General features: G+C 31.6%; 1 protein-coding gene across 1 annotated transcript; it reads right to left on the bottom strand.

Annotated features, from left to right (window-relative positions):
* Positions 1 to 4954: 4954 nt before the first annotated feature.
* Positions 4955 to 6480, bottom strand: LOC11434183 (E3 ubiquitin-protein ligase ATL6). The gene has a single exon (XM_003626267.4). It carries the CDS (start codon positions 6346 to 6348, stop codon positions 5263 to 5265), a length of 1086 nt encoding a protein of 361 aa, XP_003626315.1. The 5' UTR covers positions 6349 to 6480; the 3' UTR covers positions 4955 to 5262.
* Positions 6481 to 14286: the final 7806 nt, after the last annotated feature.

A 14286-nucleotide genomic window follows, 5' to 3' on the forward strand; every position in this document is an offset into this window, starting at 1 on the left:
TGTGTTGAGTTGATCAAGTTAGTGAATTACACTATATATAGAGAGGGACCGTTTTTAATAAGCGGCAGAGATTGTGACATTATTTTGGAAGTGTTTGATGGTTATGAATTTCCAGAATAATGTTGGGATGGATTGATGAACTTGAGATTAATAAGAAAACAAACTGGTGGTGAGTGTGAGGGGTTGAGGGTTACTTGGCAGCTAAGAGGAAAAGCTTAGTTGCATGGTGTGCAGTTTTCATTTGTTTTATGTAATGTAAAGGAAACGTGTGGAGTTTGTGCATTTTTGCATCGGGATCCTTGGATGTACTGTATCAATCATTGTCCCTGACACATTGTTTTGAGACAATTCTGAATCAGCAAGCTGTAGTTTGTATTAACACACAACTAAGTTCAAAAATCAAAATAGAGGGAATGTCATAAATAAGATCGTATACATACGGGTACGTTAGTACGAGAAACGAGAACATATAATCAATTATATCAATCCGATCGCAATTCATTAAAATTAATAGTTGTGATATATTTTTAATTAAAAGACGTCGGTGATCTAAAATTAATGGTTTTGTTGAGATCTACACCGTCCGATCTTGATTGAACGGTCACACTGTCATTGCCGTCGTGAATGTGTTCAGGCAGCGACGACGTGAAATTTCGGTCACCATATAGCTCTATGCCACCGTATCTTAGCTTGGATCGGAATACGAAATGCTTCTTTTCCCCCAAGAACGTGTGATGATCCTATCCAATGTTGCCCTATCTTTCTAACAAAATACTACGTTCTTGAAAAACATCTCTTTTCTAACAATGGTAACTTGATTATCTCTTTCTACATGCCTTTCCTCATCACCACCCTATATATCTCTCTTTAAAGATGCTTTGTTCCTAAAAATAGTCTATAGTATCTACTATCTATATATCAAAATATTAGAAATTTCAGAACTTTGTTATTTTTCTGTTATGGTTATTTTATTAGGCAGCAGCTGTTCATGAAAACATTTGAGACTTGTTATCCAATTGTTATGTTCATGATTATTCTATTTGCCAACATCTATGCTTCTTAGTCATGACATATCTGTTTTTTCAACATTTTAAGGTGATCTCTATGCATATTTGGTATAAGCTGTCACCTATTGACAATCTCCGTGCAAGCTTTCATGGAAACAAATATGAAAGTGTTAATGTTCATTTATAGTAGTAACAACAGCAATATTTTGAACTTATATTTTTAATTCTATGATGGTAAATAAACTTTTGCTACTATTAATCTTACAAGCTTTTATTTTGTTATATGAAATCTGAGTACATTAACAAAGTAGTTTGTTTTTATTAGGTAAATGTATGGGTGTTTTTTGTTTTTAATGACAAATGTTAGTATGTTAATTGTTATTTTAGTTTTTTCTTCTTGTGAGGACTTTAACCTTGACCCTCCATCTCATTGTTATGACAGCTATTTGATACATGATACATTGAAAGATGATGAGTTTTTTTACAAAAGATATGCACACAATGTTGGATTTTGCAGCAGTGTTTTTCCATTTGATATAGTAAATAGTGCCAAATTAATGTTTTTATTTTTATTTTTTTTATTTTTTAATAGTATATTATGTTTTCAAATATCTCAATAGACACAATTAGTTGTAGCAGGTGGACAAACATGCTGCTGTCATCAACAAAATTGCTAATTCTATTAAGTGCCAAGCTTCATTAGTTATGACACCAGAGCATTTATCGAAGGTGTCTTAGAGTTTCCTCCTAATGAATTCAATCATGTTTGTGTCAGTCAAAATTTCAAAGTATGATTCTGTCATGCGAAAAATTAGTTTCTGCTAAACTGAAGCACAATTGGTAGAAGCTAATTAGAATCATAAGTAACCCACCAAACAAAAGAATAAGTGACGATATGAAACTTAGTTACAATTAGAAAAATGTTGAATTTTGAGCCTACCTTTGGTGACTTGAACAAAAGGAGTGTTCATTAAATTGGATTTACATAAAACCACTAAATATTAATTCAAATCAAAACGATAGAATTGTTTTGGAATAGTGTGCATAATACCTCACGTATACTCTAATAAATAGCCAAATTCGAGAATGCAGAAAAGATTCAAGTATCCAAGTGAAATTAGCCAATGAAATTATACAACTTTGTCGTAAATCAGTATAAAAAATAATCATATCACCAAACCGAACCATAATAAGGTATACATGAGTAACACGACACAAAAATAAACCAAAATTCACAAATCTTTATGTAGACACGAGTAATATGCTGAGTACAGGCTAAACCCAAGTGTCTGTCTTCCAACAAGAGAAACAGCAACTCGCCACATTCTGTTGGTTCTTTTGATATAATCCAAATATACAGCTAGCATTTGTAACAATCCACATGAATAATAGCCAAATGCAAAATGATTTTGACCTAAGAAACCGAATGGCTTCAAAACAAAAATGTATAACTATGAAGTAATCTTTCTCATCCTGGGTCAACAATATTAAATGAATATGGGTAGAAAGATAAAGTAATAGGATGATAAACAGTCGAGGGATACACAATTAGGTAATGAAAAAAATGACCCAAGAAGATGCATGATTAATACTCACAAGAAGGAAGAGAATATCTCAAAACAAAGCACTTGGGTGGGTGGTGCATGCAGATGAAAACCCACGACCAGTTAAAAAACTTTTTTAGCATAGGTCAGGTTTACTTACTTCAAACTCAACATCCAAACCTGTCTAAGAGTATAGTAGTTTCTTATTTACCTTCCACTAGCGGCTCAGTCATTTAATTTACACTCCTCGTGAAGATCTAAACCCATGTTTGTAATGTTATCGCTAACTTCACTAACTTCTTCTTGTCGAAAGTTTTGGACTTAATGGTGCTCATGCAAAAGTCAGCGATGCATTCTTGAAAGTACTGGACTCAATGGTGATAATGCAAAGGTAAGAGATGCATTGGAGATGATGCAAGAGTTAGTGATAACTTGAAGACCTTCAAACCATTAGAATTCTGATCCAACCATTCTACATGTTGCAAAAATTGAAGTAACAACTTTTGAAAAGTTTTAGTCTCCAAATCCAAATTTATCTCTTAGAAGTTTTAGTCTCCAACTTTTTGAAAAATCAGAATCTATTTTGTGTTTATTTTTCGTGATAAATATAGCATTTTTTAAACAAATAATCTAGTTTGTTTGGATATAACTAGATAAAAGGGATTTTTTGTTACAAAATTAGTTCAATCTTTTAAAGGTGACAACTAGGGTATCCATGGAAGAATGGTGGGTAATTTACCCCAACCAATACACATTAGCCACATAAGCACATATTCATGAACTATTTTGACCCCATCAATAAATTGCTCATATTTATTGGTTGGTGGATAAATTACCCACCATTTTTCAAAGGTAATTTAGAAAAAACCTCTCTTAAAATATATTTTCTCTCTCCTCTAAAAAAAATACTCCATATTTTTTTGAGAAGCTACTCTTAACAGCTTCTCATTTGAAGATGTTTTAGAATTTTTTCAAATTATAATTTTTTTAAAAAGTTGTAACAAACAGATGCAATATTCTTAGAAGTGATTATTTTCTTAAAATAAGTGATTTTTCCTTGAAAAAACTATAACAAACGGGCTTTATATTAGATTGCACAGCAAAATATTTAAATTGTGTCTCAAAATATTTCAGATTGCGTTCTACAATATTTTATCAAAACGACTAAGAAAACACTTTCTAACTAACAATGATTAAATTGATTATTTAATTTATCATTTCCAAATAATAAAATATATATCAATATATTTTTTCTAACCATCCAAAGCCTTGTCTTCCCCTCCCTCCAAATTTCCAAACAAAGGCTAAATATTTTGGGTCATTACTCTTGGTACCTACCTGCTTTTAAGCTAACTCATGTGTATCATTTAAAATTTTGATCTTTTTTAGTCATGACGATTCATTGTAGTGTTCCTTCTTACAACAGTTTATAATAAGAAAAGAATTAAATATGAGTTATTATATTTTTGGTGTTTAAAAATTTATAATTAATTCATATTTTATTAAAAAAAATCTAATTTTTTTGGAAGTGAGTCTTATAATACACTAACCATTTTTGAAAAAATTCATTCAAATATATGAAGGCTATCAGATGTGTTGGACTTTTCATAGTTGAGCTTTTATTACATCTTTTTTAAATTTTCTTGTTCACTTTCTTTTTTACATACGCTTAATTCAATAATAAATAATTTTATATAAAATTTACAATAAAGAGTGAAGAAAGTTTAGTTGAGTAAATTCATTAAAAGAAAGTTTTGTTAAATAAAAAATGTCAATTGAATTCATAAATACATTTATTATTTGGGAGATGAAAATATTTTGAAATAAATTTAAACATTTAAAAAGAAATACAATAATTAATAAAAATTGTATATATGATTTATAAAAAAAGATTGTTCTTTTACGTCATTTTATATTTATCAGTCACTTGAACATTTAATTTTACCAAACACTTTTTATTTTAATAAGCTAATTTTTCAGCTATAAGCTATCAGCCATCAGCTACCAACTAGCTTTTCAGCTATCAGCTAACTTATAGCTTCTTTTTACCAAACACACTCTTTAATCCAAAATCTAAAAATAATGAGTTTATGGATTCTCTAACTTATAAGTGTTCATCCTCCACTTTTTTAATGAATGTGGAAATTCTAACTAACACTTGCTATAGTGTAGTTTCTCTCCTAAAATGTAAGTCCATAAATTCATCATGATTTTCCCTTGAGAGGAAGCTCTCTCATTCACATACACTTGTACCTAAACCGCCGTTGGCCACACTCACCACTTGGTCAAAAAGAATTTTGACACAAGAAACAGATCAAATATCATTATGTGTTGCGTCACGAGGGAAGTTGGAGAGATGAATATCATTATGCTTATTTTTTTATTTTTTAAGAAGAAAAATGATATAGACATTCTCTTTCTTACGGTTCTCTCAAACATTTACACTTTTTTGTGTATTAAAATGCTCAAAACCTCAAAATGATAAATTGAACATGGTCTATGTCCAAGTACCAGCTCACAAACTTGATCTCACAAATAGATTAAGATTGATCAAGTGTGTCTCTACTCTCTACCTTTATAGATCATTAATTAATCCAGTTCTTTCCAAATTGGGCAACAAAAGAATGCGTACCATGCTATCTTATCTTATTATATAATCTGTACAAATTCAGAAATTGGAAAAAATAAAACAAAGACAGTGAAAAGAAAGGTCAAATCTGAGGGCGTGCAGAGTCAACAGCAGAGGATGGCATGATAGGAGCAGCTGCAGAAGAAGTTCCTTCATCATCATCGCTATTATTGACTTTTGGCTTTGGAGACCTAAACGACAATGCCCTTGCTAAAAACGACGGTGCTCTATTAAATATCCACCGGTCTGATTTAAAACTCAGGTCCAACCGCCTCAAACTTTTTCCTCTATTACTTCCTTCACCTCCGGTTCGGTAGCCATGTCTTGAGCTACTTTCTCTTGGTAACGTAATCAAACTTCTCGCTCGTTGCAATTGCCGGCTCATTATCTGTTTCCTAACCTTATTAGGCAGTTTCAAAGTGAACCGGTCCGTGTTTTCACCCGGTTGGATTAAAGAATGTCCGGTCGAGTGAGACCGTGGAAAACGACGCGGCCGGTTTGATTGAGATCCACGCGTACGGTTCCGGTTCAGTGTTTTATTCAACGAAATCACTTCTGGAGCAAGTAATACTGAGTCAGATTCCGTCGGTAATTGAACCGCGTCGTTTTGAGCTTCAACGTCTTGTTGCTGTGACTCAGGAACGCCGTGAACTGAGTCACCAGGTTGTGGAACGAGATTCGCGCGACAAACGGGACACGTTGTGTGAGAAGATAACCACTCGTCAATACACTCAGGGTGAAAAACATGATCACACTTTGGAATCAAACGCAGCGTTTCAGTATCTTCGAATTCCATTAAACAAACGGCACACTCAAGAACATCTTTTCCGATCTTATGGATCTTGACTTCGGAGTATTCAAGAATCGGGAAAGTTTCGATTACTGATGGATCGAGTCCACGCGCCACCGCTCTACGGCCGTTGGTGATGGGGAGAAGGAGGTTGTTGGAGGAAGGTGAATCGGAGCAGCGACGGATGTAGATGGAGAAAAAGCCCATGAGAAAAAGAGCAGCTACTAAAATGACTATGATTATAGCGAAGGAAGGGTTAAATTCTTGGTTGAAATTTGGATTTGTGGGGTTATCGTTAGTAGCTTGGGATTGGGTTTTTGTGATTGAGAGAAGAAGGATTCCAAAGAGGATGAATAAATTGGTTGGATCTTTCTTCATGATGTTCAAAGTTTGTTTGAGATGAAAAACAAAGAAAGAGTGTGTGTGAGTGGGGAGAAGAGAAATGAATAAAGAGAGGGGTTTTTAAATGATGTATGTGAATGGCTTGAGTGGGGGGTATCAAGATTAATGATTCGGAAAATGGTCAAAGATGGTGTACCCCCAATTTATTCTTAGACTGCGAAGCTTCCTTATAAAAGGGAATTGCTCACAACTTTAAATAATTTATTTAAAATTACTTCCGGACAAAAATTTGATTATTCACTTAAAATTATACATGTCTCTTATTTTTTTATTATTGTGTTTAGATATTGTGTCCATCTGACACAAGTTTTTTACAATTTAATAAAGTTTTGAGCTTGAATCCAACTTTAAGTATATATCAACATTAAAACTCTTAAGTAGAGTTTACTGTTTATTTAAGTCTCACAATACTCGAAAGATTAATCTTGACAATTGTGAGGGAAGATATTCCGATTACAAAAAAAAAAATTGTATCTTGTATCTAGTCGGTCATAGACTTTCTCTTTTTCTTTTTTTGTCCAAAGTATTGGTTTGTGGTCTTATCAATTTACTTGAATTCTATATAGGACACTAATATTCAATACATTTCTTTAAATAATGAAATCGGATTTATTTAAGTATACTTGACTTGTCATTATTTCTTGTTCCAAAAAGATTAGGATTAATTAATGTTCTTTTAACTTATGCAATCAATGAAATAGTACACACCTGTTAACTTTTTTTATTTTAAATATTAAATACCATAGTTCTGTTTTTGAACCACTATTAATTTACAAATGATCAAAATTGACTTTCTTTGTATACCTCACCTATGATACATACAGTGCCTTTTATTTTTCTAATAATACACTTTAGACGGAGAACTCAAATACACGCTGAAAAGTTCAACAATTTCGTCATCAAGTGCGTGTTACAATTAGAATAATAATTGTAAAGTTTAGAAGAAAAGAAAAAAAAGATGAAAAATGGTACACAAATTCACCTAAACTAACATGTTACTGTAATTTGAAATTGTAATCATTCGATAAAAATTTACAATATAATCCTAGTCCTTTTCAAGATAACATCGCTGTTATTTAGACACGAGAGGATGTACCAAAGTCAGCTAGGGAGCACAAGATGCACATGTATCTTTAAAATAAATTAAGTGCTTTTCTGATGGCTAAAATTTTTTTAAGTTGTGAGATACGTCCAAGTAATATAGTTGGAGGAAAATTGTTCTTGCCAATAAAGTGGTTGGAAATTAATGCTTATTACACTGCTATGACTCTCCTCTCCACACTCAATAGTCAAATACTGGATTGTCGTATAAATCATTCATATAAACGTGTTGAGAATTTACAATCCCTTCTAGTAATATATGATTTATTTTTTCTTTTATTCAAGTACATGACTTCTTGGCTATTGATTGATTATTATATATAATTCCCGAACTATTATGATTTCAACTCCGTAACACAATAACCAACAAAAAAAACTCCGTAACACAATTTATGTTGACAACTTCACATTGAGAAAAATAAAAAATTGAAAAAGTGGGAATATATATATATTTTTTTACAAAATACTCCACTCTTGTTAAGTACTCCCATAACGCAAATTGAATTCTTGGCCTTATGAAATAGCCTATAGAGCAATCTAATGAATTGTAAGTTGCAACTTGCAAGCGGTCCTTGTCAAACAACAACAAATTGCAATTAGTGGTGGAATTGTATCCAAATTCAATATTTATCCCACTAAAATAAAATGGGTTTGTCACATGTTAAAGCAAACATTTTGATTACTCCATATTAGAGGTACTATCAGTAGAAATAATTTCCCCATCTTTTTTTCTCAAAAGATAAAAAAATTCCCATAAATTTCAAAACACCTAACATAGATAATGATCAGCAAAATTGTCCCTAAAACGTCATTTTCCGTCTACTCTAAAAGACGAAAGCTACATCTACTCGTTTGTGCAATCTAGTATTGTCGCCTAGAGCCAACATTTAATAAAATCACATTATCGTAACGGCACTCCTTCTCTACGATCCAGCAAAAGACGAAGAGACATCTATTATGAGAGGTCAAGGTCCCCATAACTAACTCTCCCGGATCAACTGTGAATGTCCTCGCGACGTGGTCTTGAATGTCAATATCATCAATCACATCAACAAAACCTGGACGATCTAGGTATATGTATTCTAGCCCCCATAACACCCCAATTTTCATATTAGCATTGTTATTAATATTATTATTGGTTTATTAGGTAGTATTAATTTAATTATTTGTATTTATTAGGAGGATAGGTAATGATGAAGTGGAAGAGTTGGTTAGTCGGCTAAAGAATGGGAGAACAATAATGTTTAGGAAGAAAATAACGTATTAGCAAGGATAAGAAGGTAGAGTACAAATGCATGCGCAATAGCAAAACTAGATAAGAAAGGGGTGTAAGTAGTGGATGGGTAGCGTTATTGGTGTAAACAGAGGGTGGTGTAAACAGCAAAACTGTATGGTTACAGAAAGAAGAAATAACCAGACTAGCGGTGCGGATAGCAAACATGTCTAAGAATACATGAGAAAAATAGCGAATGTTTTTATTTTTTATTTTTTATTTTATTTTATACTTTAGCGACCACAATTTCGTCACATTTCTGTCTCTAATCAAGTTAGTGATCAATTTTTAATATTTTATATTTTAGCGACCGACATATCGGTTACAATTTTCGTCCCTAATCAAGTTAGTGATCCAATTTTATGATAAAACGACTGAAATTTTGGTCGCTAAAGAAGAAATTTATGCTACTATCTTATTTTCTTTTAAATTCTAACGTGGTTATAATCACACAATGCCTCATGTAGATCCGCCCCTAAACATGCACCATAGGTTCAACATGCAACTTTTTGTATATTTTTTTCCTTTCAAAATTTAGTTCCTGAAGTATTTTATGTCATCTAAAACTAAATTTATGGAAGAAAATATAAGTAGGAACTTGTTAGGAAATAAATGAGGTGTTAATAGTAGCAACTACAACATTAGCTATAGCTCATTTTGTGTTGTCGCGATTTTTCAAGACAAATGCTAAACTAGCCCCATTTTTGCTTGGCCTTGGATGATTCAATAATGTCTTGATTTTTTTTTTACTTGGATGATTCAGGAGTACCGAGAATAATTCAATCATGTTTTGATTTTTTTTTCAAAACAATATTTTACTTTTTTTTCTATGACAGAAAAATTAAAAATTTCTTTTAAACTGTAAAATGACTCTACAAAAACACTAAAAATCATATATGATTTCCTGTCATCACTAATTGAGCAAGGCATAAGAAGTTAAAGATTAGAGATGATCTTTCATTATTTGCGAGACATCGAGCTATATGTAGAGCAAATAAATAATGGTATAATTGAGATATTAGCAGTTTATACTCAATTAAGGAAAGATGTCAGTGAACTAATTAATGCAGCTTAATACTAACACACTTGTCTTTTGTTTGTCTAACCCACTCATATTATGTCAATAAACATCTACAACCAACTATAAGTATAAACCTCTTAATAATCAACTAACTTGACGGTTTATTACCAAGTCCCCATAGATAAGATAAAACAAAATACGTTGATGCCGCATTGCTTCAATTAGGCTCACCATATATTAACAAAGTTCCTTTTATGTATCAGTCCATTCATCCATATTCTAAATATGTTTTACCTCATGTAAAAGTGCTTTCATCCACATACATTTGCACCGCCGTTACTACTCAACAATATTAATGGGACACATCATTTGACCATCATTTTAAGAAGACTTCGATACAAAGATCTAGTCAACTTTTGTCAAGTTTTTTTGCTTTGATACATGTTGGATCATGACGAGAGTTTGGAATATCATCACCATTAAGCACACAAGTAGAATTAGACATTACATCTTCACCTAAAACCTTAAAACATTATGTTTGTGGATTCTTTTATTTGTATGTTGCTCAACATTCATTTTTCATATAATGTGAGACTTTTTTTTTTAAGAAGAAATAAAATAAAATAAAAGTCTCACATTATAATGTGAGACTTATAACTCATAATTGACACACCAAAAATAATTTGATTTGTTGAGTTGAATTATTATGTCATTATTTGTTTTTCATCAAAAACCGTTATGACTACGAGAATATTGATTTTGGCAAACCTTTGCATACTTTATGTTGTTATTCTCTTTTTTATAGGGTACGTTGCTTTAATATGGATATGATCTTAACACGAATAACATTGTTGAATTTCCTTAAAATAAAAATGTTGAATTGGTAATAGTAATTTATTTATTTTTGAATTATTATTGGTAATAGATTAAGTTAATTATCACACTATCACATTTAAGATCATGGTTAATTTGGAATTATGCACCGCCAAACATGACAGCAACTTCAGTGACATTATTAGACACAAGAAAAATGAAGTTTATTGGATAAAACATCTCAAGAAACACTCATGGAAAAAAAAAAACCATTAAAAGAACATTGTAATGAATCACTATGAATTTATAAGCTGAGATCACACCAACTATCTATCTATATATATTAACATCTCCATATGACATGACTACCTTCTTCAAAAAACATCTCCATAAGTTTGCAAATTAGTAGCTTATAAAGACTTTTTCGAAAGAGAAAAAACATAAATGTATTTTAATTGATTAGCTCTTAATTACAAACGAAAAATTTGTTAAACGTTGGATGGTTGCATTTGTTTTTCACGTACACCGGTACACAAACTATATTGGCAGTCTGCGGACATAAACTGTATTCCCTGCAATCACACATACGGTGAGTGTATGTATTTATTTTGTCTAAATTTTGGACCAAATATCCTCAAAAAAAAAATATTAGATCTATAATTTAGACAAAATACATCAACATTGGTTGACTAACTGATATTTGGGATTGGAGCGGGTATATATATTGACTAATTTTGATTGCATTCGTTATCTAACTTCAATTGGGTCGTGATATCTAAATTACTTTTTAAAATTCTAAATAAATATATTTAAAAGGCTTTTTATTATATGAAAATTCTAATATTTAAACTAAATTAATTTCACCATTTCAATTTTTAACACTTAACTAATTAAGTTCAAACACTTACAGATTTAATACATAAAAGTTTAAAATTACTTGACAAAATTTTGTTTTGACGAGTCGAGCGAATCCATGCATGATGCATCCACGAGGTTGAAATTCTAAACTATTACCCAAACAAAATTATTTTGAGTTTGGTCAGGGTTAATTCTAGGTTCGACAAAACTAAAAAAAATAAAAAAATAAGTTGAACAATAATCTCCGAAAGCAATGAAATGAATCAACTTCATTAGTAAATTATGGATTGTAAAAAAAAAAAAAAAAAAAACTGTTATTATGGTAGTATGCAACGTTACTGGAGTTGAGTCTAGCTAGCGGATGAGAGACATCATGAGCAAATTGACATCGGTAGTTACTTCCTGTGCGGACTCAATACTTTATTTATATCTAATGGTTGCAAACATGCTTACCCTAATTGCTAACCCTAAACCTAAAAAAGTGGCTCCAAAATTTGAAATGCATTGGAAAACTATGCTAATTACTCTCCCCACTACTCACCGAGCCTTTTCTCTTCCCTAGGAACCATCACTCTGTTCTAACCTGAACATTCACTCCATCCATCCTTCAAAATCTCTCCTTTCCCCTATCTCTTTTCTCTATCTCTCACGAATCAGAAATCGGCCACAACCATCTCACCATCTCCACTATGTTGTCGACTTGACAGAAAATTTTGATTCTAAAGCTTCTGTGCTGACGGATTCAGCGATGGATGCGTATTCAAAATTGCGAATTAGAATCTCCCTTTGTGAATCAGAAATCAACCACACCCATGCCACCATCTCCTCTCCGTTGAGAAATCGAATCCCTCTTCGACAGCGTCAACTCCAGGTTAAACATTTATCGGTACTTTCTCCTACAGTCCAATTTGTAATTGTGATAAGTTGGTTTTTTTCTTCCTTAAACACTTTCTGATTTTTAGGGTTTTTGGTTTTGTTCTTCCTGGTTTGTTGTTGGGTTATGTTTCGCCATTGAATCTTAATTTTGCGTTTTTGCGGTTTGACAGGTAGTATATGACAGCATCATTGTCTGCTGTTCTGCTGTTGTTTAGGGGGTTCTGGGGGTGTCTGTCTGTTGCCTCTTGCTGTGCTGTGCGGTTGGGGTCTGTTTCTTAGGTTCCTTGGTTGTCTGTTATTTTGGCACCTTGGTGTTTGTATTTTGTTTGTTCTGTTTCTGTCTGCGAGCTTTTCTCCATCTTACACAGTAAAATTAGTTGTTTCTAAAATAGAGAATTGCTGTTCCCACATTTGGTTTGGCTATGCCACACGAGTAAATTACTCAAATGCCCTTCGGCAGTTAACTGCCGAATTATGAAACCGGCTGCAGTTAACTGCCGAGGAAAACTTCGGCAGTAAACTACCGAGGAAAACTGAAAACTTCGGCAGTTAACTGCCGAGGAAACCTCAAATCTGTTTTTTTTTTTTTTTATTCTTTGAGAATATTCCGCGGTCTTTATCATTTTTGATTGATTTTTTTTAATAATTCGTTTTTAATTTTATTGATTTGCCTTCCTTATTTATTTTAATTGTATTACTCCTTTAAATCTTTTTTTTTTGTTATAACTGCTTTGATCTTCAACAATAGTGAATATTTTATTTCCAAAGAACTTTCACGGAATTTTCTTCTTTTATTTCCTTTTTACGGAAATATTCACAATTATTTTAATTGTGTTACTCATTTGATCTTCTTCTTTTTTTGCCTATTTTATTTCCAAAGAACTTTCACGAAATTTTCTTCTTTTATTTCCTTTTCCTTTGTTTTAGGCTTAACATTTAAGTCCTCAGAAAACATTTTAATAAGTGTAAAAATTAAGTATTTGAATATTGTTTTGCAAATTACTTAAATAAAAAAAAAAATCTTTGTACACAATTATTTTAATGTAGAAAATATAACAACATATTATACCTTAAAAAAAAATCGTTGTGCACAATTATTTTAACGATTTTTTTATTGTTATTTGTATTTAAGTAATGTGCAAAACAATATTCAAATGCTTAATTTTTACACTGATTTAAATGTTATTCTTATTAAGATATATACATATAAGTATAATACTGCAATTGTTTAAAACGTACCAAAATAATGATTGAAACATTCAAAACCAATAAATATTATTAAAGACAATTTATGGTTTTTGTCAAAACAAAAAAAAAAGTTTGTTATTATTGACAATTTATGGATTTTGTCAAAAAAAAAAAAAAAACAGGTTTGAGGTTTCCTCGGCAGTTAACTGCCGAAGTTTTCAGTTTTCCTCGGCAGTTAACTGCAGCCGTATTTCTAAAACTTCGACAGTTAACTGCCGAGAGGTATTTAAATAATTTACTCGTGTGGCACAGCCAAACCAAAAGTGGGAACAGCAATTCTCTCTAAAATAAAATCAAAATAGAGGCAAGCAATTTATACACATATTAGCAAATTCACCCTATTATAGTTTCACTAATATGATTTCAATTTCATGCTACATGATAATTATGCACGTTGATTTTTTCCTCTGTTTCTGTGCTTAATAGCTCTTTGTCTAATTAATAGCTCTTTGTTTAATTAATTTTCTATAATCTATTATGATGTCCAAATATAATTTTTCCCACTTTTTTTTGTGGCAATAATAAATTGAAGCTTAATTTCTCTCATTCAAGTAGTTAAAAAATAACATCCACATCTCTAAAATATGTTTTGGGTGGAAATAAACTAAAAATCTTAATTCCTCTAATTTAAGTAACTACTACATTTCACTCGAGTCAACTATCCTAATCATTTGTTCTGCGCCCCTAAACCCTATTTATAAGCCAATTCTTAAGTCAAACACAC

Source organism: Medicago truncatula, chromosome 7, assembly GCF_003473485.1.
Source record: "Medicago truncatula cultivar Jemalong A17 chromosome 7, MtrunA17r5.0-ANR, whole genome shotgun sequence".
Lineage (NCBI taxonomy): Eukaryota > Viridiplantae > Streptophyta > Magnoliopsida > Fabales > Fabaceae > Medicago > Medicago truncatula.

Coding starts and splice junctions, on each gene's coding strand:
- LOC11434183 (XM_003626267.4), bottom strand. CDS start 6,348: ATGAAGAAAGATCCAACCAATTTATTCATCCTCTTTGGAATCCTTCTT.